Raw genomic sequence first — 23,570 nt, forward strand, 5'->3', positions numbered from 1 at the left:
CTGAGATGGGAGAATATAGTACACTATTTGAAAATAAGATTAACTAGTGTGCTGAGAGGAAATGACTTTTTTTAATGAGCCATTTTATTATAGGAATTATTTCAAAGTAACATTTGTGGCTGTCTCAGTTCAGTAAAGCTTAGCATAATTTAATGTCTATGAAGTGAGTTTCAATGTTTGCTGTCTAGCCACCTGATAGATACTTAGGTACTGTTTTGAAATTCTTGCCTTCAAAGATGCCTCAAGACAGGATGGAAATTTGAGTTAAATCCTTAAGATAAAAGTGTGATATATTTATTGGCTTTTCTTTTTGTTCCCTAATGGGAAATGAAAAAAAACAAAAAACATAGGTAATATTTTGAACAACTTTATATTGCTAACAGCCAGTGTAATTTAAAACCTTAGTAGGAAAGTTTCTTTTACTAATAGGTTTTATAAGGAGAAAATGAACTTTTGTTTCAGAGTGAATGAATGAGTACTTTCTGCAGTATAATCATTTTGGGTTGATCTCTTAAAAGAATTCTAGAAGGAAGAAGTCCAATACATATATATAAACTCTATTATGACACCTTTACTTTGTAAGTATTGGCTTTTCCATTTTTATTATTTTAGTGGTTGTGTTATGGTTCTCATTTATAGAAGCTGTTGTTGCCAAATACTAATTGAGGTAGGATTGATAAAGCACTTTTTGTAATCCTTCTTGTTTGTGGATAGCTTGACAATTTGTTCAAAAAAATAAACTCATAGTGGTGGTATGCAACTTTGTTAAAAATAAAACTGTAAATCAAAAAGTGAATTTCATTGTATGTAAATTTAAAAGTATGTTAGAAAACATCAATATGGCAGGAGAACAAGTTTGACTTTTTTCCGCAACTAGTGTCTACTACCACCTCTCTGGAAACTTTAAAAAGTTGTCAGCTTTTAAAATTGTTGGTATAAAACATTTGGGAAGTTTTTAATTGGTATTTGTGCTTCAAAATTTAAGACTTTTCTAAGTGTTCAGAAACATTCAAAGGAAGAGATGAATTTTGAAAACTTGTTTGCCTTTATGTGCTTAATCTGACTTTAAGTTGAAATTTGAACAGTGAATAATAATTTTGTTTACATAAAGTTTTTTGACTTCTATATTAGGAAAAAAACTAGCTTGAGGCCAAGTGCAGTGGCTCTTGCCTGTATAATCAGCACTTTGGGAGGCTGAGTCCCGATTGCTTGAGCTCAGGAGTTTGAGACCAGCCTGGGCAACATGCCGAAACATCATCTATACAAAAAAAGTACAAAAATTAACTGGGAATGGTAGCATGTACCTGTAGTACCTTACAGCTACTCATGAGGCTGAGGTGGGAGGATCACCTGAGCCTGGGCAGGTCAAAGCTACAGTGAGCTGTGTTAGGGCCACTGCATTCCAGCCTGGGCAACAGAGTGATACTCCCTCAAAAAAAAACAACAAAACAGACTGGGCACACTGGCTCACGCCTGTAATCCCAGCACTTTAGGAGGCTGAGGCAGGTGAATCATTTGAGGTGAGGAGTTCAAGACCAGCCCGGCCAACATAATGAAACCCTGTCTCTACTAAAAACACAAAAATTAGCCAGTTGGTAGTGGTGCATGCCTGTAATCCGAGCTACACGGGAGGCTGATGCAAGAGAATTGCTTGAGCCTAGGAGGCAGAGGTTGCTGGTGGGGAGGTTGCCAGTGAGCCAAGATGGCGCCACTGCACTTCAGTCTGGGTGACAGCCCGAGACCCTGTCTTAAAAAAAAAAAAAGGCCAGGTGCGGTGGCTCACGCCTGTAATCCCAACACTTTGGGAGGCCAAGGAGGGCGGATTACCTGAGGTCAGGAGTTTGAGAGCAGCCTGACCAACATGGTGAAACCCTGTCTCTACTAAAAATACAAAAATTAGCCGGGTGTGGTGGCGGGCACCTGTAATCCCAGCTAGTCAGGAGGCTGAGGCAGGAGAATCGCTTGAACCCAGGAGGCAGAGGTTGCAGTGAGCCGAGATGGTGCCACTGCGCTCCAGCCTGGGTAACAAGAGTGAGACTCCCTCTCAAAAGAAAAAAAAAACAACCAGAAACCCCGAAAAAGAGGTGGAGGGGATGTATCCTTTTTTGTTCATGTCAAAGGAGTAAGCTGGGTTGATTACTTCAGATTTTGTGTTAGCCATACTTTAAGATTTTGTAAGTTATTTTGCTGTGAAGAGTACCTTTTATTTATGATATTAAAGGCTTTAACTTACATTATCCTTCAAAACTTTGGAGGCAACAAAGATGTCTACCATGGTTTCTTGGATCAGGTATTAGTCACTTGTGGAAGTGGTCACATAGTTTTGTCTTAGAGAAAGTTTTGATTATAAAGAGAAGGCATAGGCAGGGCATGGTGGCTCACACCTATAATCCCAGCACTTTGGGAGGCCGAGGCGGGTGGATCACCTGAGGTCAGGAGTTCGAGACCAGCCTGGCCAACATGGCGAAACCCTGTCTCTACTAAAAATACAAAAACTAGCCTGGCATGGTTGTAGGCGCGTGTAATCCCAGCTACTCTGGGAGGCTAAGGCAGGAGAATCACTTGAACCCAGGAGGCGGAGGTTGCAGTGAGTTGTGATTACACCACTGCACTCCAGCATGGGCAACAGTGCAAGACTCCATCTCTAAAAAAAAAAAGAGAGAAGGCATAAAACTAAAGGAAGAAAGGAAGAAGAGAAAAGGAAATATTTAGATTTTTTTTGTGTGTGTGCGATGGAGTTTCACTCTTGTGCGATCATGGCTCACGGCAACCTCTGGCCTCACGGGTTCAAGCGATTCTCCTGCCTCTGCCTCCTGAGTAGCTGGGATTACAGGCATGCGCCACCACGCCTGGCTAATTTTGTATTTTTAGTAGAGACGGGGTTTCTCCATGTGGGCCAGGCTGGTCTCGAACTCCCGACCTCATCTGCCCACCTCGGCCTCCCAAAGTGCTGGGATTACAGGTGTAAACCACCGTGCTCGGCCAGAAATATTTAGATTTTAAAGTGAATGAAAATAAGAATCTTTAACAACCAAAATTTGTAAGTTAAATCACTAAAAATGAAATTAGAGGATCTATTGTAATTTTGATGCAATTTTTTTAAAAAAGATACTTTCCAAATAGTATTTTTTTCCCCTCTGGTTCATTTTAAGAGCTGTATGTTGATCATGACCTTGGGATGACTGTTTATTATTTCTAAGTTTTCCTGTGTGTGACATTTTCCTTTTCACTTTTGATCACATTTGTTTGCCTGACAATTCTTCTTGGCCCCTGTCGTTGTATCCTCAATTTTCTTCATAGTTTCTCTTTGCCTTTGGTGCCCTTTTTCTCCTCCTCATCCCACCCAATCACTTGGTATATTCTTTGTTTTCTTCTTATTTAATATGCTTGGCTAGTATTCTCTGGAAGTATTAACATTGCAAGGATGAGTAAATTAGGTTTCTTTTATTGAGTGTTGCCCTTACCACTTTCCTGTTTCTATTGCCTTCTCAAAAATCTGGCCTTTGTGTAGAATTCTTAGGCAAAAGATGATAGTAATGGAAGTGAAAAGTGTGGAGCAGGACTGGGGTTGGCAGATCATCAAAAGTTTGACTTCATTGTTCTGAAAGTTTGTGTGTCTTACAGCTGTGTGGTAACCTCTTTCAGAAGACAAACTAAGTTGAGTCTTTATAGCCATTCTCTTTCCAATGCTTTTCAGAGGTTATATGATTTGTCATATCACAAAGGATTTTTCAGAAAAATCAGCTAATTACACCTTTTTTTGCAATATGACACTAAATTTGAGACAGAATAATCTTTGCTTTAGTTCTCCCTATGTTATGTATTATAAATACATGTATCTTACAATCTAATATAAAACCATAAACTGGCTGGGCGTGGTGGCTCACACCTGTAATCCCAGCACTCTGGGAGGCTGAGGTGGGCGGATCACCCGAGGTCAGGAGGTTGAGACCAGCCTGGGCAACATGGTGAAACCCTGTCTCCAGCAAAAAATACAAAAGTTAGCCGGGCATGGTGGTGGGCGCCTGTAGTTCTCAGCTACTCAGGAGGCTGAGGCAGGGGAACCGCTTGAACCCGGGAGGCAGAGGTTGCAGTGAGCCGAGATTGTGCCACTGCACTCCAGCCTGGGTGACGAAGTGAGACTCTGTCTCAAAAAAAAAAAACCCAAAAAAAATAGGGCCCAGCGCGGTGGCTCACGCCTATAATCCCAGCACTTTGGGAGGCTGAGGCAGGTGGATCATGAGGTCAGGAGTTCAAGACCAGCCTGTCCAAGATGGTGAAACCCCGTGTCTATTAAAAATACAACAAAATTAGCCGGGCATGGTGGCCGGTGCCTGTAATCCCAGCTACTCGGGAGGCTGAGGCAGGAGAATTGCTTGAACCTGGGCGGCAGAGATTGCAGTGAGCCGAGATTGCACCACTGCACCCCAGCCTGGGCGACAGTGAGACTCTGTCTCAAAAAAAAAAAAAAAAAAACGCCAGGCACGGTGGCTCACCCCTGTAATCCCAGCAGTTTGGGAGGCGGGTGGATTGCCTGAGGTCAGGAGTTTGAGACCAGCTTGGCCAACATGGTGAAACCCCGTTTCTACTAAAAATACAAAAATTAGCTGGGCGTGGTGGCAGGCGCCTGTAATCCCAGCTACTCTGGAGGCTGAGGCAGGAGAATTGCTTGAACCCGGGAGGCGGAGGTTGCAGTGAGCCAAGATCACACCATTGCACTCCAGCCTGGGTGACAAGAGTGAGACTTAGTCTCAAAAAAAAAAAAAAAGCCATAAACTAATTAACCCTGCAAGCTCAGCTTGTCCTTTAAATACTGTTTACCTTCTAGATATAGTCCAGTCATGTATGGCTGTTGAAATTACTGTTAAAAAAGTATTCGCTTTTTTTTTTTTTTTGAGACAGAGTATTGCTGTGTCGCCCAGGCTGGAGTGCAGTGGTGCCGTCTCGGCTAACTGCAAGCTCTGCCTCCTGGGGTCACACCATTCTCCTGCCTCAGCCTCCCAAGTAGCTGGAACTACAGGTGCCCGCCACCACGCCCAGCTAATTTTTTTGTATTTTTAGTAGAGATGGGGTTTTACTGTGTTAGCCAGGATGGTCTTGATCTCCTGACCTCGTGATCCGCCTGCCTCGGCCTCCCAAAGTGCTGCGATTACAGGCATGAGCCACCCGCGCCCGGCCAAGTATTCACTTTTTATTATAGATGGCCTACCGATTGAGTCATATGTTATTGTTGATAATGTGATATGTGTATATGTGTATATATCCCTGAGTAAACTGAATGTAGAAATATGTAGTACTCTTTGGTTTTACAACTATAGAGATGAATGTATACTTAAAATAAACTTGTGGCCTGATGCAGTGGCTCACACCTGTGATCTCAGTGCTTTGCGAGGCTGAGGCAGGAGGATTGCTTGAGGCCAGCTAGTAAGACCTGGTCTCTACAAAAAAAAAAGTAGCCAGGCGTGGTGGTGCATGCCTGTAGTCTTAGCTACTTAGGAATCTGAGGCAGGAGGATTGCTTGAGCCCAGAAGTTTGAGGCTGCAGTAAGCTATAATTAGGCCACTGTAGTCCAGCCTGGACAACAGAGCAAGACCCTGTCTCTCAAAATAAGAATTAAAAATAATAAACCTGCATTGAGAAATGGTATTGCCTGTATTAGGGATCTCAAATATTTTGGTCTTAGGACACTTTTACACTCTTAAAAATTGAGAATCCTGGCCTGTAATCTCAGTGTTTTGGCCGTCTGAGGTGGGAGGATCACTTGAGCCCAGCAATTTGAGACTAGCCTAGGCAATATGGTGAGACCTCATCTCTACAAAAAAAAAACTACAAAGAAAAAAAAATTAGCTGAGTGTGATGGTGCGTGCGTGTAGTCCCAGCTACTTGGAGGTTGAGGCAGGAGGATGGCTTGAGTCCAAGAGGCAGAAGTTGCAGGGGACTGAGATTGCACTGCTGTACTCCAGCCTGGGTGAAAAAGCTGTCTCAAAAAAAAAAAAAAAAAAATAGAGAATCCCAAGAACTTTATGTTTGTACTGTCAATATTTACTCTATTAGAAATTAAAACAATTTTTAAAAAATACGTAAAATAACAATGATAAACCCATTACAAGTTAACAAATAATTTAGGAAAATAACTATTTTCCAAAACAAAATTAAGAGAAGCATGGCATTGCAATAGAGGCCTGTAATGAATGGCTATTTAATAGAAGACAGCTGGAGTCTTTTGTCTGCTTCTGTATTTAACCTGTTGGAATATATTATTTTGGTTGAAATAAACGAAGAAGGCTGGGTGTGGTGGCTCATGCCTGTAATTCCAGCACTTTGGGAGGTGGAGGTGGGATGATTGCCTGAGGGCTGGATTTCTAGACCTGCCTGGGCAACATAGTGAGACCCTGTCTATAAAAAAATCCACGGCCAGGCGCGGTGGCTCACGCCTGTAATCCCAGCACTTTGGGAGGCTGAGGCGGATGGATCACCTGAGGTCAGGAGTTCAAGACCAGCCTGGCCAACGTGGTGAAACCCCGTTTCTACTAAAAATACAAAAATTAGCTGCGTGTGGTGGTATGTGCCTGTAGGCCCAGCTACTTGGGAGGCTGAGGCAGGAGAATCACTTGAACTCGGGAGGTGGAGGTTGCAGTGAGCCAAGATAGCGCCACTGCACTCCAGCCTGGGTGACAGAGTCAGACTCCGTCTCAAAAAAAAAACCAAAACAACAACAACAAAAAACACTACAACTAAAAATTAGCAAGGCATGGTGGTGCACACCTGTAGTCTGTAGTTACTTGGGAGGATCCCACTTCAGCCCAGTAGTTCAAGGCTGCAGTGAGCTATGATCATGCCAGTGCACTCCAGCTTGGGTGACAGAGTGAGACACCCCATCTCTTAAGAAAAAAAGAAAAGGAAATACACAAAAATCTAGGCTTACACAGATATGTAGTTGGTAAAGGAAGGAATATTATTTAAATAGCCTTTTCAGGTAATTTAATCTTTTTTTTTTTTTTTTTTTGAGGCAAGGTCTCTCTCTGTTGCCCAGGCTGGAGTGCAGTGGTGCTGTCTTGGCTCACTGCAGCCTCTGCCTCCTGGGCTCAAGGGATTCTCATACCTCAGCCTCCCGAGTAGTTGGGACTACAGGCGCATGCCACCATGGCTGGCTAATTTTTTTGGTATTTTTTTTGTAGAGGTGGAGTTTTGCTATGTTGCCCATACTGGTTGCGAACTCCTGAGGTCAAGCGGTCCACTCTCTGCAGCCTCCCAGAGTGTTAGGATTACAGGCGTGAGCCACTGCTCCCGGCCTGAATCTTCTTGTGATACTATACAAAAACTCAGCAAGTGGTAGTTTCTTTGTTGGAGTATGGAATCTGAAATTGTTTATGAACCTGTTGGTCTTTTGTGAACTTCAAATGGATCTTTTACCCATGCCTGATTTGTAACATGCATTAGTGACTTGAAATAGTATTCACTGTGTTTTGTAGATCTCCAAATATTGACACATTTCATTATACAGTACTCCTTTCCCCTCAGAAAATCCTCACATTCATTAATATCACTGCCCATCTCATCATAAAAGTCTTTAATTAATGGGAAGCTGTCAGGCTCATAAATATCAAATGTTTTCCAAAATTCTAATTTTTACATAAAACCCAGCCTTTTTCATTAGCAAGAGATACTGTCAATTGTTTTCTTTGAAGTAGCAAGCTCATTTTTTTCACCCAGAAAATGTCAGGTAGCTAAGTCTGAATAGCCATAGTTTATCATTTGTTCTTTCAGAAGGTAAAAATGGTGTTCCATGAAAAAAAGCAGCTGGTTTAACTTGCCACTCCTCACTTAAGTGCTTTTTCTCCAGACAACATCTGCCGGTATGCAGAAGTGCTTTGTGCGTACTGCCTATTTTGTCACGCAATATATTAAAAAACTGTACACAGGCTCAAGACTTAATAAAATGAATAATTTTTACTGCTGCATCAAGAACATTCTTAAGTGAAACCGGTACTCCAACCCCAATTTGGGTGGTGATGAAGAATACAATTCAGCGCTTCTTACAGCTTTGCTCGATCCCTCCTAAGGCTTCAGCAGTGTCTACACACCATTGCTTTTACACCATTGGTACAAATGTTGACATGGTGCAAAAAGCAAGTAACATCTTAGTGTCATTACGAAAATAGTTTTGATCTCACAGATGCCCTGAAAGAGGGACATCCAGGTTTCTGCCCACCACATTGTGAAAATTGATGATTCTAGGTAATACAAAATGGCTTCTGTTACTGTTCTGGTGGTTTAAAAACAATAAAAAACCTCATTTAGTTCTCTACCTAGAAGAGTGAATTGCAACTCTCATCTTGTGCTTTTACCTGTGATTTTAAAGATTATAATCTTGCCTTTGAAACAAAAATATGCCAATTCATAATAAAGTCTACATGAGAGTACATGTTTGGATTTATATTTCTGTGCTGCTTTCTTTTATATAACATACCATTTCATATTTGTGGGCCCAGAGTAAAGAGCTCATTCTGTTACAGACACTGAATAGCCTTGTTTTTGTCAGTAGTCAGCTCTGTTTTAAAACAATTGCTTGGGTCCTGCTGGCTCAACTTGCAGTTGTCCTAGTCCTGAGTCTTGTCTTAGCCAAAGACTGTTGTTGGAAAGCCCACACAAAGGCCTTGTGTATAGGATGCCCTACTATTAAAGGAGCATGTTCTAGTCTCAGCGGATTAAATTTGCTTTGGTGTGCATTCCCTTACCAAATTTCTCACTTCTTTGTTTGGCTGGTTATTTCAGTGAAAAATCATTTTAACGTGAAGGCAGTTTCTTCTAATTATTACATAGTCCTAGTGGTGACGGTTATTGGAGTAAAACAAATTTTTTTTTTTTTCTGGTAGGATGTGATGGAGCTGCTTGAAGAAGATCTCACGTGCCCTATTTGTTGTAGTCTGTTTGATGATCCACGGGTTTTGCCTTGCTCCCACAACTTCTGCAAAAAATGCTTAGAAGGTATCTTAGAAGGGAGTGTGCGGAATTCCTTGTGGAGACCAGCTCCATTCAAGTGTCCTACATGCCGTAAGGAAACTTCAGCTACTGGAATTAATAGCCTGCAGGTTAATTACTCCCTGAAGGGTATTGTGGAAAAGTATAACAAGATCAAGATCTCTCCCAAAATGCCAGTATGCAAAGGACACTTGGGGCAGCCTCTCAACATTTTCTGCCTGACTGATATGCAGCTGATTTGTGGGATCTGTGCTACTTGTGGGGAGCACACCAAACATGTCTTCTGTTCTATTGAAGATGCCTATGCTCAGGAAAGGGATGCCTTTGAGTCCCTCTTCCAGAGCTTTGAGACCTGGCGTCGGGGAGATGCTCTTTCCCGCTTGGATACCTTGGAAACTAGTAAGAGGAAATCCCTACAGTTACTGACTAAAGATTCAGATAAAGTGAAGGAATTTTTTGAGAAGTTACAGCACACACTGGATCAAAAGAAGAATGAAATTCTGTCTGACTTTGAGACCATGAAACTTGCTGTTATGCAAGCATATGACCCAGAGATCAACAAACTCAACACCATCTTGCAGGAGCAACGGATGGCCTTTAACATTGCTGAGGCTTTCAAAGATGTGTCAGAACCCATTGTATTTCTGCAACAGATGCAGGAGTTTAGAGAGAAAATCAAAGTAATCAAGGAAACTCCTTTACCTCCCTCTAATTTGCCTGCAAGCCCTTTAATGAAGAACTTTGATACCAGTCAGTGGGAAGACATAAAACTAGTCGATGTGGATAAACTTTCTTTGCCTCAAGACACTGGCACATTCATTAGCAAGATTCCCTGGAGCTTTTATAAGTTATTTTTGCTAATCCTTCTGCTTGGCCTTGTCATTGTCTTTGGTCCTACCATGTTCCTAGAATGGTCATTATTTGATGACCTGGCAACTTGGAAAGACTGTCTTTCAAACTTCAGTTCCTATCTGACTAAAACAGCCAATTTCATAGAACAATCAGTTTTTTACTGGGAACAGGTGACAGATGGGTTTTTCATTTTCAATGAAAGATTCAAGAATTTTACTTTGGTGGTACTGAACAATGTGGCAGAATTTGTGTGCAAATATAAACTATTATAAAATCTGTTTCAAGTATGCAGTTTTCTTTTGTTAGAAATTGTTAGAGAATAGAGTGGTAATTCAGATTTGGTCAACGATTCTAGTCACATATTTTCCTCCAGAAGTATTCCTTCCAAAAATAATCTATACATGTTCAAATTAGGTAGCATAAAGATAAAAGTGAAATTTAGTAGTATAGGCCTGAACCTTTTTTTGTTTAAAAGAGTGCTTTTGAAATAAGCATCCACCCCAAATGTTGGTTGTATTTATGCTGTGATAAAAATAGGTGAGAGATCATATGATCTAATATTGTATTGATGGAAGTATAGGTAGTATAGTAGTGATTGTTCTTCAAGCATGCAGTAAAGATCACTTTTTTTTTTTTTTTTTGAGATGGAGTCTTGCTCTGTCGCCCAGGCTGGAGTGCAGTGGTACAATCTTGGCTCACTGCAGCCTCTACCTCCCAGGTTCAAGTGATTATCCTGCCTTAGCCTCCTGAGTAGCTGGGATTACAGGCACGTGCCACCACGCCCAGCTAATTTTTTGTATTTTTAGTTGAGACAGGGTTTCACTGTCCCTCAAGACCATCCTGTTAGCCAAGATGGTCTTGATCTCCTGACCTCGTGATCCGCCTGCCTCGGCCTCCCAAAGTGCTGGGATTACAGGTGTGAGCCAGCGTGCCCGGCCAAAGACTGCTCTTAAAGCACCTTTTTGACAGTGAACATGGTCTAAAAAAGGAAAGATATTGTAGAAGATTTCACACACACACGTGTGTGTGGGAGACAACTAAGGGTATTGAAGGTACTAATTAATTAGATTTCCAAAATTTTCTACAGAGAGTTAATTATCGCCAAAATGTGAATGGTACATACAAAACCTGGCATTTTCTTGTGATAAGTTTACATTTTTAGGAGAGTGGAGCTTTCAATCTGCCCTTTTCTCCTTTGTTTTTGTAGTTTTCACCAAAGATGATCAACTAGAAATGTTAAGTGGCTATGCAAGCAAAAGCATAGATAGGTTAAAAAAAAGGATCAGGTGGCTGGGCATGGTGGCTCATGTCTATAATCTCAGCATTCTAGGACAGTGATGTGGGAGGATTATTTGAGGCTAGGAGTTCCAGTTCGAAACCAGCTTCGTAAACATAGCAAGACCCAGTCTCGACCAAAAAAAATATATATATATATATATACACACACATATATGTACACATATATATACATATATATATGTATATTTAGAACACATGGCAAGAGCAGGAAATGGGAAGACTACCTTTTTTCTGGCAGCTATGTGTTGTTTTGTTCCAAAGATGGCAAGTGTACAACCAAACCAATCCACTTGCTTACAGAAAGAATGTTTAGTGTAGTTAAGACTAATTTGACAACAGATAAAACAGTCTGTCAGCTATTACAAAGTAATCAACTGAACACTAATGCTGTTCTGTCTGCTCACATGAGATAAAGATACCCTCTCATGGAATAAACACCTTGCTTAGAATTCATATAACAAAAGAAGTAACCTTATAACTGCTCTCTAGTCTGCCTTATTTCTGTCTTAGAGTAAGATATTCCTTGAAAGCCCATTAAGTGGAATAGACTTTCTGAAAATAAGAGTTCTTTACCTCAGTCCTCTAATTTGGTTGAGAGGAGGTAATGAAAATGGGGACAGGATAAAAGGTGGCAACTAAATTTAAAGCACAGAAGAAATGATTTCCTTCTAGCTATGAGAATAGTCAAATTGAGCTTGCCAGGCGAGGTAATGGCTGTCTCGTTCCTAATATGTAATTCATGATTTAGCCACTAAATTGCTAAGGAGATCATAAGAAATTAAGAAAAACATTTAAGTCTAGCCTCTGCGTGGTAGACAGGTATGGGGAGGGAGAATGCTTTTCCCCTCCCAGTAATTAAAAAAAAAAAAATTTTATATATATATATATATATATATATAGTTTACTAGGTTTTCATGGATAAGTTTTTAAATGTAAGACAGGAAAGGGATCTATTTGATGTCTATCTTCAGATATATTGGCAGTTTTCCTTAAACTATTTAGTTCCTCATCTGTTGCTTTTTCATTTTGTATACTACAAGTTCCCAGGCAACTCGAATTTGCAAACACAGCCATGGATACGCTATTTACCTTACAGTAGTTTCCTGGGAATCTAAGTCTGGTTTTTGTTATTCTTCCCTCCCCTCCATTGCATAATCATGTATAACTAGCAACATTTATGGTTATAGGTTGATTTCCTAAGTGTGGCTGATGGTAGCCTCTAGTTTGAAGTGAGGGAAGAATCAGTAGTCAGGAACTGGTCACTTTGAATGTGGGAGGGAAGATATTCACGACAAGGTTTTCTACGATAAAGCAGTTTCCTGCTTCTCGTTTGGCACGCATGTTAGATGGCAGAGACCAAGAATTCAAGATGGTTGGTGGCCAGATTTTTGTAGACAGAGATGGTGATTTGTTTAGTTTCATCTTAGATTTTTTGAGAACTCACCAGCTTTTATTACCCACTGAATTTTCAGACTATCTTAGGCTTCAGAGAGAGGCTCTTTTCTATGAACTTCGTTCTCTAGTTGATCTCTTAAACCCATACCTGCTACAGCCGAGACCTGCTCTTGTGGAGGTACATTTCCTAAGCCGGAACACTCAAGCTTTTTTCAGGGTGTTTGGCTCTTGCAGCAAAACAATTGAGATGCTAACTGGGAGGATTACAGTGTTTACAGAACAACTTTCAGCGCCGACCTGGAATGGTAACTTTTTCCCTCCTCAGATGACCTTACTTCCACTGCCTCCACAAAGACCTTCTTACCATGACCTGGTTTTCCAGTGTGGTTCTGACAGCACTACTGATAACCAAACTGGAGTCAGGTATTTTGTATTTTGCAGTATTTCTCTTGTATACCAGTTTGTGATGTTTTCTCTAAAAACTTGAAGTTCCTCAGGCCTGCAACTTCTCCTGGAAAAGATGATTATTCAAAATAATGTTTTGGGGTAACCAGTGGAGTTGGGTAGAATGACCAAATAATTATTTTCCAAACTGGGATACTTTTTAGAGTGAAAGGGTCTATTATTAGGTGGGACAAAAGGAATAAATGAAGACTGCCCAGAAAAAACTGAGACTATGGACATTCAAATCATGGGAGAAAATAATTTTGTAGATTATGTTCCATTGCCAATGAATTTGACTTAGAAAAGAATTGCCTTATTTTTAAGAGATTGTTTCAGTGGTTCACATAAAGGCTCGCTCACTGGTTTCTCTTGAGTTCCTTACACACTATATAATTTGTTCTTTCAGTTTTATGATTCAACTACTGTTTTTTCCTTCAGCTGACTTTATTTTTAAACACCCTTAAAGACAGATATATCTCATGGCAAATTTGGTATCCTCTTACAGCCTTGGCTTTTAAACAACTCAAAATATTGGGATAGGCTGTCAGTATGTTAAGGATAGTTGCTCCTGAGTCAATTCTTCACTTACTCCCTCTGTTGTTCTTGGCTGGATCCTAATGCTGATTTCCACTCTGCTGTCACAAACATTTTTTCCCCCCGTAAAATGTCTTAATGCTGTCCTACCATTATTTTACCAACTGTGAAAGCTGGCTTTAATTTTTAGGAGGAAAAGAAAAGCCTGCATGTGTTCTTCATTGGTATCATTTAAAATATACTTTTTTTTTTTTTGGTAAACGTAGGTGTATTTTAAGATATTTTCTTAACTTGAGCAGTAGCCAACAGGAAGGATACCAGTGTCTCTCTCTCTCAACGACACACTCCTTGGTCTTGCTTACCAACTGGAGGACACTAGGTAGAATAACCGAGTATGACAATTCTTAATTGTTTACATTTTATAACTTCCTGTCCTTCAAAAGAGTTTGAAATGTCATTTTGGGAAAAGAGAGCCAGTCAAGCTAGTAGGCTGATTGTGAAGAAAATCTAATACCTTATCTTTATCTCAAACCTCTGTACAACTTTATTTTCATTGATGGGATACTTTAACAAAAATGAAAATTTTTTTGGTTTTTTAAAATTTGAGTGATTATGACCTCTTTGGGGATCATGCTTCAAAAAGTCAGAAACCTAGAGAAAAAACTGTCATTGATTTTTAAGAAGAAACACACTAGGTCAAAAGAAGATGTCCTGGAAATACGAAGTACTCTTTAAAAACCATGCATTTGGAGAAAGTAATTGTTACCTTGAAAAACATGATTAAAAACTAAAACTGGGATGTTCCTGTGTGTACACAGTGCCAAATGGTTTTCCCTTTTTATGTTGTTTGTGTTTTAGAAACAGCACGAAAGTTTTTTCCATTTTAAAGTGAGAAAACATTATATTTAGACTTCCATAATTCCAAAATCAGAAGCTATTTTTAAAATTAGCATTTTCTTGCATCACCAAATGGTATTCAATTGTTTGAAGCTCAAAATTTTTACCATTCCATAAATGTTTGAATTTTTAGACAGTGCCAATTTAAAAGTAGAGATAGCCAGTCTGAATACGGTGACATTATGGGGATCTCTGGTGATTGGGATGAAAACTCTGGCCTTAAAAGGCCCACTTTTAGTATATAATTGCCTAATTAGCAATCATTTTTATTTTTTGCTCACTCCCTGGTCTGAATCTATCTGTCTATTCAGATATTTTTTGGTAGGTTTGGAAAATGGAGAAGTGAGCCTAATTGGTGCCTAATTGTCTGGTGTATCATTCATTTTATTCAGTTTGTTCTATCAATATGATTTACCCCTCAAGGTTAACCTAGCAGGTTGCTCAGTTATTATCTCTCAAGGTCACAGTACTAGAAATACTTGGCTTGCATCTTTCAGATGCCATTCATGTTATCAAGCTCAAGTTATAGTTGGTCACAGGATTCTAAAGTCTTTATTTGACTTCTCCTTTTTGAACTGGCTCAAATGGAAAAGTGTAGTTGCTTTTAAATGTTAAAAATTTTAGACTTTCTATTTCCCATTGGTTTCCCCTATTCTGTCCTTTCTTTGTGTGCTTGAAATATTTTATTTTTCAGTTTGTCCTCATAGGGAATCAAGTATTTTAGCTAGGTGATGTCTTGCAAGTACGTTCCACTTTGTTACAATCTACTATCTGTATATACTATTTGTATCTTAATTCTTTTATGAGATGTTCTGTAACATTTTTTCACTTTGACAAATGTTTTTAGACTGTACAGTCAAGATCTGGTGCTTGGGGGTAAGTGGAATGATTTGCTAATATTGAGAATCTGTTGTATCAAACATAATAAACTTTTTTTGAGATGTGCTTTGTAGTTTGGTAATTCTTAGATTTTACTATTGGTTTCTTTGCTTAGAATGAGTTTCTAAATGTGAACTACAAAAACCACTCTACTTCAAGCATGATCATTAGAAGAAGGTTAGGGATGTCCCCAAGCATCATTTTATCCCTTAAAACTACAGATAGTTTAGGTTTCTGCCTGAACTAATCTAAGTTAGCTTTTTCTTCACATCTCATAAACTAATGGTGGGAGGACACAAAGAGTTTTATGAAAACATTTTTGATGGCAGATAAGGAACGAGTCATAAAGCTGTATCCATGCAGATGTGTTATGCTGATATTATTGTTATTATTGAGATGGAGTTTCACTCTTGTTGCCCAGGCTGGTATGCAATGGCGTGATCTCGGCTCACCACAACCTCTGCCTCTGGGGTTCAAGTGATTCTCCTGCCTCAGCCTCCCGAGTAGCTGGGATTACAGGCATGCACCACCACACCTAGCTAATTTTTGTATTTTTAGTAGAGACGGAGTTTCACCATGTTGGTCAGGCTGGTCTCAAACTCCCGACCTCAGGTGATCCACCAGCCTCGGCTTCCCAAAATGCTGGGATTACAGGCATGAGGCACTACGCCCAGCCTATGCTGACATTATTAAAGCCAACAGATAGCTAATCTGAAAAGTTCATGTGCATTTTTTTCTTTTTTTTTTTTTTTTGAGACGGAGTCGCGCTCTGTCACCCAGGCTGGAGTGCAGTGGCGCCATCTTGGCTCACTGCAAGCTCCGCCTCCTCATGTGCATTTTTCTTGAATTGGTTCTGTGTACTGCATTTGTTCTGTGGAGCACCTCAGTGAATAGAAGATTTTGCCCTTTCCACTCTCCAGAGGCTTTTGACCCCAAGTTGTGCTCTTTGACAATGGAGAGTTATTGCGTAAAAAGTGACAATAAAATCTTGACATTTCATATCTGCAAAATTTCACTTAAAAAAAGGTAAATTTGATAGGAGTAAGTCGCAAAGGAAAATCCATAATGTCAGTGCTAATAACTGATAAGATTAGATCTGGAGGGGAAATTGTAAGTGCACAGCATTCATTAAAATATTTGATTCAATCAACTAATTAATAGCAAATTCAAAACAAAATTGGAAATAGTTATATAAAAATTAATACAATTTAATTGTTTGATCAAATGTTTTCTTTAGAAAGTGATCTCTCAAATTGATGAGTGTTGGTTTACTTCTAAATATGGAATTGAAATGACTTTCAAAATCACAGCAAGGTCTCGATTTTCAGCACCTGATTACTGATTTGGCAGCCTAGCACGGTGGCTCATGCATGTAATCCCAGCACTTTGGGAGGCCAAGATGGGTGGATCACTTGAGGTCAGGAGTTTGAGACCAGCCTGGCCAACATGATGAAACTCAATCTCTACTAAAAATACAAAAATTAGCCGGGCATGGTGGTGTGCGCCTGTAATCCCACCTGCTTAGGAGGCTGAGGCAAGAGAATAGCCTAAACCTGGGAGGCAGAGGTTGCTGTGAGCCAAGATCACACCACTACACACCAGTCTGGGTGACAGAGTAAGACTCCGTCTCAAAAAAAAAAAAAAAAAAAAAAAAAAATCACTCATTTGGATTTGTAAAGTAAATGAAATTAAAAAAAAAAATCTGTCTTGAGAAGGTATGATGCCTTTGAGGTTGTAAGTCAAATTTATGTGTATAGTTTTACTAGTTATTAAAGGGATGCTTTATAATTAAGCTTCTTTTTGTGTGTCCTAGGTATGTTTCTATAAAACCTGATAACCGAAAATTGGCCAACGGAACAAATGTCCTCGGCTTACTGATTGACACTTTATTAAAGGAAGGCTTTCATTTGGTCAGCACTAGAACAGTATCTTCTGAAGACAAAACTGAATGCTATAGCTTTGAAAGGATAAAAAGCCCTGAAGTGCTCATCACAAATGAAACACCAAAACCAGAGACTATCATCATACCAGAGCAATCTCAGATAAAGAAATGAAGTTGTCTATCCTCTTTTAAAGAGAAATTGCCATTTTTCTTGTTTCATTACGTATTTAGGGCATACATGTTAGCCAAATCTACACTCAGCCTAACTCTTGGCTTCATCTGCTGCCATGCCGTCTCTGGGCAACCAGGCCCCAACTGTGCTTAAGCCATAATGCCTGCTGCTCTCTAGACAACTCCATGTACTTGGTGCTTTGGTATATGTTCTACCTTCAATACATCTTTCCCTTTCTCTTCTTCATGAATGCTTATGAGCCGAGATTACGCCACTGCACACTAGCTTGGGTGACAGAGGAAGACTGTCTAAAAAAAAAAAAATTGATCAAACTGATGGATACCCTAAGTACCCTGACTTGATCATTACACCTTCTATGCATGCAACAAAATGCCACGTGTACCCCATAAATATGTAGAAATATTATATGTAAATAAATAGTTGGGCCTTCCGTATTTTCCCACTTATGTTTGTTTCAGCATTTTATTTATTTATTTATTTATTTATTTAGACGGAGTTTCGCTCTTGTTGCCCAAGCTGGAGTGCAAAGGTGCGATCTCGGCTCACTGCAACCCCCACCTCCTGGGTACAAGTGATTCTCCTACCTCAGCCTCCCGAGTAGCTGGGATTACAGGCAGGCGAAACCACGCCCAGCTAATTTTTGTATTTTTAGTAGAGATGGGGTTTCATCATGTTGGCCAGGATGGTCTCAATCTCTTGACCTCGTGATCAGCCCGCCTCGGCCTCCCAAAGTGCTGAGATTACAGGCGTGAGCCACCGTGCCCAGCCCCAGCATGTTTTTATCAATCACAGTTTCATTTCTGACAAGGCACCAAATATTTTATTTATTTATTTAATACTCTTTATATAATACTCTGTCACCAGGCTGGAGTGCAGGAGTTGGAAGCTGTAGTGAATTCTGGTGTAATCATAACTCATGCAGCCTCAAACTCTTGGGCTCAAGTGATCCTCCCACCTCAGTCTCCCAAGTAGCTGGGACTACAGGCGCATACCACCATGCCAGGGTAATTGTTTTTTATTTTTTGTAGAGACGAGGTCTCACATGTTGTCCAGGCTGGTCTCGAACTCCTGGCCTTAAGTGATTCTCCCACTTTGGCCTCCCAGAGCACTGGGATTACAAGTGTGAGCCACCATGCCTAGCCAAGGCACCGAGATTTTAGCTTATGATTCTTGAACCTCAATAATTTACCTTATAAGTGATTAGAAGTTCTCCCTACAAATCTTTTCTGAAAAACAGCTCTAATGCTTAATTTTACTCTTGGATTTAATATACAAGTTGTAATTACAAAGAGTTCTTAGGGTATGGTAAAGTCAAGATTAATTTAGGCTGCTTTTTTTTTTTTTTTTGAGACAGGGTCTCACTCTGTTACCCAGGTTGGAGTGCAGTGGTGCGATTTCAGCTCACTGCAACCTCCATCTCCCAGGCTCAAGTGATCCTCCCATCTCAGCCTCCTGAGTAGCTGGGACTACAGGCATGTGCCATCACGCCCACCTAATTTTTTGTATTTTTGGTAGAGATGGTGTTTCACCATGTTGCCTAGGCTGGCCTCGAACTCCTGACCTCAGGTGATCCGCCCGCCTCAGTCTCCCAAAGTGCTGGGATTACAGGTGTGAGCCACTATGCCTGGCCTATTTAGGTGCTTTAAAAATGTATTTGAAATCAGGAGCCTGAAGTAGTATAAAATGGTCATAAGAAAGCAGCTTGAGAAATACATGGTTTAGGAAATCAAAATCTGTTTCTAATTTGTCCTTTATACCATTTACAAGTGACAAACTTCAGCTTTGCTTTATAAACTTTTGTACTGATTCTCTATCATAAGTAATAGAAATGTTCACATCAATAGAGAATTACACCACTAGAGACTATGCTGGGGTAATAAAAGATTTGCTAAGAGCACTCAATCTCTTATATTCTACTGCTATTTTTCCTCTGTGCTAGGGAAGTTGACTGTAATGGCAAGTTTAGCAACGTAGAAGCTACTGTGAGGAAATCTTCAAAAATAAATTTATGAAATTGTATTACCTTCCTGGAACCAAAGGACCCATGGGAGACAGCAATGTGGCATCAGACTTAGCATTTTTAAACAAATGCTCAGAAATAAAGATAGGACATTTTAAAATTACTAAAAATACTTAGCTTTCTGGAATATCAATGACCTAGTAAAAAACGTAAGTACTGGGCTGGCCTGGTGGTTATAATCCCAGCATTTTGAGAGGTCAAGGCGGAAGGATCCTTGAGCCCAGGAGTTCGAGATCAGCCTGAGCAACAGTGAGACCCCCATCTCTCTATGATTTAAAAACAACATCAACAACAAAAAACCCCAAAAATCACAATTACCGGCTTTGCTGTAGAACTATACCTCAAGACTTACTAGGATTTCTGGCTGGGCGAGGTGGCTCACGTCTGTAATCCCAGCACTCTGGGAGGCTGCGGTAGGCGGATCACCTGAGGTCAGGAGACCAGCCTGGCTAACATGGTGAAACCCCGTCTCCACCAAAAATTACAAAAATTGGCTGGGCATGGTGGCACGTGCCTGTAGTCCCCAGTTACTTGGAAGGCTGAGGCAGGAGAACTGCTTGAGTCTGGAAGGCGGAGGTTGCAGCCTCCGCCGAGATCATGCCATTGCACTCCAGCCTAGGTGACAGAGTGGGACTCTGTCTCAAAAAAAAAAAAAAAAAAAAAAAGGATTTCTTTTGGGCCTATTATAAATGAAAAGTACAAATTTTATCAAAACACTTCATCATCGAAAATACCTTAATATTTAACTAAACTATGAGATCCAATCACAAAAATATTTTCATGGATAAAAAGCTAAAATCTTACATGGGTGAAAATGGAAAATGATATTACGCATGGCACAGAATAAAAACAGAACTAAACATGTAGCAAAATAAATAGGACCTTGCTCCCAAAACTAAAATGTGTTTAAGACTTGCCTAACCACACAAGGCTTTTAGGTAGGTAGTCTTCTGTACCTTCAGATTTCACACCAACCCCTCAAAATCCAGAAATCATTAAAGCAAATGGCTTTTTATTAAACAAATGGCTTTTTATCAGTAGGGTAAAACATACCAAATAACTGTTTCATTTCATATTATTCTTCATCATCTCACAACACTTCTGGAAAGAATGTGAATTTCTTCAGGTTTATGAGTATGAGGCCAAATAGGAGAGATTTGTTTTACCCTTTTTTTTTTTTAAAGCAGGATTTCACCCTGTCACCCAGCTAGAGTGCAGTGGTGCTATCATGGCTCACTGTAACCTCAAAATCCAGAGCCCAAGCTATCCTCTAGCCTCAGCCTCCTGAGTACCTGGGACTGCAAGTGCATGCCACCATGCCTGGCTAATTTTTAATTTTTTTTTGTAAAGATGAAGTCTTACTATGTTGCCCAGGCTGGTCTTAAACTTCTGGGCTCAAGCAATCCTTCCACCTCACCCTCCCAAAGTGTTGGGATTACAGGCGTGTGCCACTGCACCTGGTCTACCCTTTCTGTAATAAGAGACCTCCAAGGAAATCTGGCTGCAATGTTTAAGGTTCCATGAGTTCTTTTAAGATGAGGACTGAGACTGTGCTATAGTGGTCTATGTCATACTCCCCCATAGTGCTGGGCATCTAACAAGCTCAAGTGAACTGAACTGAAACATTTGGAAGCTATAGTCTCAGTGAATAGATGCTTGGAAAAACAAGATTTATAGTAGATTCAAAGATGGATGAGGATAATTTAAATAATACAATCTGAAAGAGTTGACTCAAGTTACAGATTACAGAAACTACCCCAGAGTATTTTCAATTAGAAGTTTACTTGGGGCCAGGCGCAGTGGCTCGCGCCTGTAATCCCAGCACTTTGGGAGGCCGAGGTGGGAGGATCACTTGAGGTCAGGAGTTCGAGACCAACCTGACCAACATGGTGAAACCCCGTCTCTACTAAAAATACAAAAATTAGCCAGGTTTGGTGGGAGGCACCTGCAATTTCAGCTACTGGGGAGGCTGAGGCAGGAGAATCGCTTGAATCTGGGAGGCAGAGGTTGTAGTAAGCTGAGATTGCACCATTGCCCTCCAGCCTGGGCGAAGAAGTGAGACTCCATTAAAGAAAAAAAAGTTTACTTGGGTAATGCCATATGGAAAGGAGATGAAAATATAGATGTATATGGGGATATAAACTTGTTGCAGATTACACAAAATTGTATGTTTAAGCAGAGAATAGTCCAGTTAAAATTGGGATATACTTAATTTGCTAAGAACAATGTAATGCTACCAGCATGCTTAAAATTAAAAAAACTAAGAGAATATAAGTTCAAAATGAGTGTCACATGACTATAATTGATAGTAAATCTTCACTTACCTCCATAACTTAGGAGTCATAAAAAGAAAGAAGTTAGCAGACCAGGCATGTAAATCAGATGTAAGTAGGATGGAATACAGAAATATTCCTAGTTCTGGGTAACCCAATTTGAGGTCATTTTAAGTTTACTGAATTTGGATTAATCAATTGGTTCAATAATTAAGGTAAAATGGTCCAAAAGATCCTGATATATCCAGAAGACATATTACTGAGGTTTTACAAGGCTAATTTGAAATGCAGATTAACATTCTAGGTTTCCTTACATATCATTAAAATAGACCATATTAAAAATCAATTTCAGAAGCTGTTTTATGACTGGAATAAAAAACAATTAAAGATGTAGAGTAACATTGTATTTCTGTCTGATGCTGGGAGGCTATTTTTTCATGGCAAGTAATAACTGGGTAAACAGAGTGATACTTTAACTTTACAAATAGGAATCCTAGAAAACAAGGTTTTGCTCCTAGAAAACAAAAATAGTTCCTTTCAATTAATTTTCTAAAAATGGTTGCATTGGTCACTTTTTAAACTCCTACAATCTAAGCAGCACTGAATTCCTATTTGATTTTTTTTTTTTTGCTAATAGTTTTCTTCAGAAGCAAACCTGCTTTAGGGTGAAAAACAGTTTCAGACCTTAGACAGAACCTTCATTTCCTCTTAAGTATGTTTCTCCATCAAAAACAAGTATTCAAATAAAGAATCTCAATTATCTAAACCTATTTTTGGCCATCTTCCGGAATTTCTTGTTAAATCTCCTTTGAAATGCCACAGTTGCACTCTTGGAAAACTTGTCTTCCTGGTTTTCAAATTTCTGTTTATTATTACAGCTCTTCAGCTAGAATGCCAGGTCTTTGTGCTGTACTGTTTCTTGAAACTGGAGACTAGCACACTTCCCCCAATTCAATTACTTGCTTTCCATTTGAGAAATTAAAGCCAGGTCAATTTTATAAAGTTTTAACTGACTGAATTATTTGGACTTTAAGTTCTCAATTTCATTCCCTTAGCCTAATACTGGGAAAGATCTTGGTTTTATTAAGAGAAGGTAAGGTTTAAGAGTATTAACACATTTCAGTCATTGACTCTCATAATTGATATAAGCGTAGGGATTTTCTAACAGGCACAGGCTTGAGATATGACACTCTAAGGAAAAAGGGAGAGTTCTTATTCAATTCTAGAAATGTTTAAGATTACATACTAATGATATAGTTTATTTACATAAAGGTGTGTTCATATTTTTTCTAAAAGAAAGGGACCGACTGTCCTTCATAAAGAGCTTCAGTCAGCTTTTCTACCCTTATCAGCCTTATGTAACTGCCAAATTTACCTCTCCAGCCTGACTTTTACATAGAATTCCAGTTCTGTATATCCAGCCACCTTAAATGAAGACATTTCAAGCTGAACGCCTAAATATCACCTTAAATACATTGCAGAAATGGAACATATTTTCCCCCTCTTAAACTAGTTTCTTTTCTTTTTTTTTTGACAGAGTCACTCTGTCACCCAGGCTGGAGTGCAGTGGCATGATCTCGGCTCACTGCAGCCTCCACTGCCCAGGTTCAAGCGATTCTCCTGCCTCAGCCTCCTGAGTAGCTGGGATTACAGGCATGACCCACCACGTCTGACTGATTTTTGTATTTTTAGTGGAGGTGGGGTTTCACCATGTTTGCCAGGCTGGTCTCAAACTCCTGACCTCAAGGGATCCACCCACCTCTGCTTCCCAAAGTGTTAAGATTACAGGCATGAGCCATCGCACCCGGCCTTAAACTAGTTTCTTAACTATCTCCTTTCTTTCATTGGTAACTCCATTGTCTTCCAGTATAGAAAATGTATAATCTTTTATACCTCCCTTTTATCCAACCCATCATGATA

The 23,570-nt window shown here is 39.8% G+C and overlaps 3 protein-coding genes across 17 annotated transcripts in view; 2 read left to right on the plus strand and 1 right to left on the minus strand.

Annotated features, from left to right (window-relative positions):
* Nucleotides 1-10,112, plus strand: part of TRIM13 (tripartite motif containing 13) — a 76,572-nt gene extending 66,460 nt beyond the window's left edge. For all 10 annotated transcript variants that reach the window (XM_055096794.2, XM_055096793.1, XM_055096789.2 and 7 more), the window contains exon 3: nucleotides 8,877-10,112. In XM_055096794.2, coding sequence (XP_054952769.1) covers nucleotides 8,883-10,106 — 1,224 coding nt within the window. In that variant the 5' untranslated portion in view covers nucleotides 8,877-8,882 and the 3' untranslated portion in view covers nucleotides 10,107-10,112. The remainder of the gene's footprint in view (nucleotides 1-8,876) is intronic.
* The window catches only part of LOC129393639 (uncharacterized), a 168,474-nt gene that overhangs the window by 46,533 nt on the left and 98,371 nt on the right, over nucleotides 1-23,570 (minus strand). The gene's annotated exons all lie outside the window — the stretch shown is intronic.
* KCNRG (potassium channel regulator) lies at nucleotides 10,443-20,509 on the plus strand. The gene is made up of 3 exons (XM_003809811.6): nucleotides 10,443-10,447; nucleotides 12,364-12,951; nucleotides 17,096-20,509. The coding sequence occupies exons 1-3, from the start codon at nucleotides 10,443-10,445 to the stop codon at nucleotides 17,334-17,336; spliced, it is 834 nt and encodes a 277-aa protein (XP_003809859.2). The 3' UTR covers nucleotides 17,337-20,509.

This window comes from Pan paniscus, chromosome 14 (genome assembly GCF_029289425.2).
Source record: "Pan paniscus chromosome 14, NHGRI_mPanPan1-v2.0_pri, whole genome shotgun sequence".
In the NCBI taxonomy this organism is placed as follows: domain Eukaryota; kingdom Metazoa; phylum Chordata; class Mammalia; order Primates; family Hominidae; genus Pan; species Pan paniscus.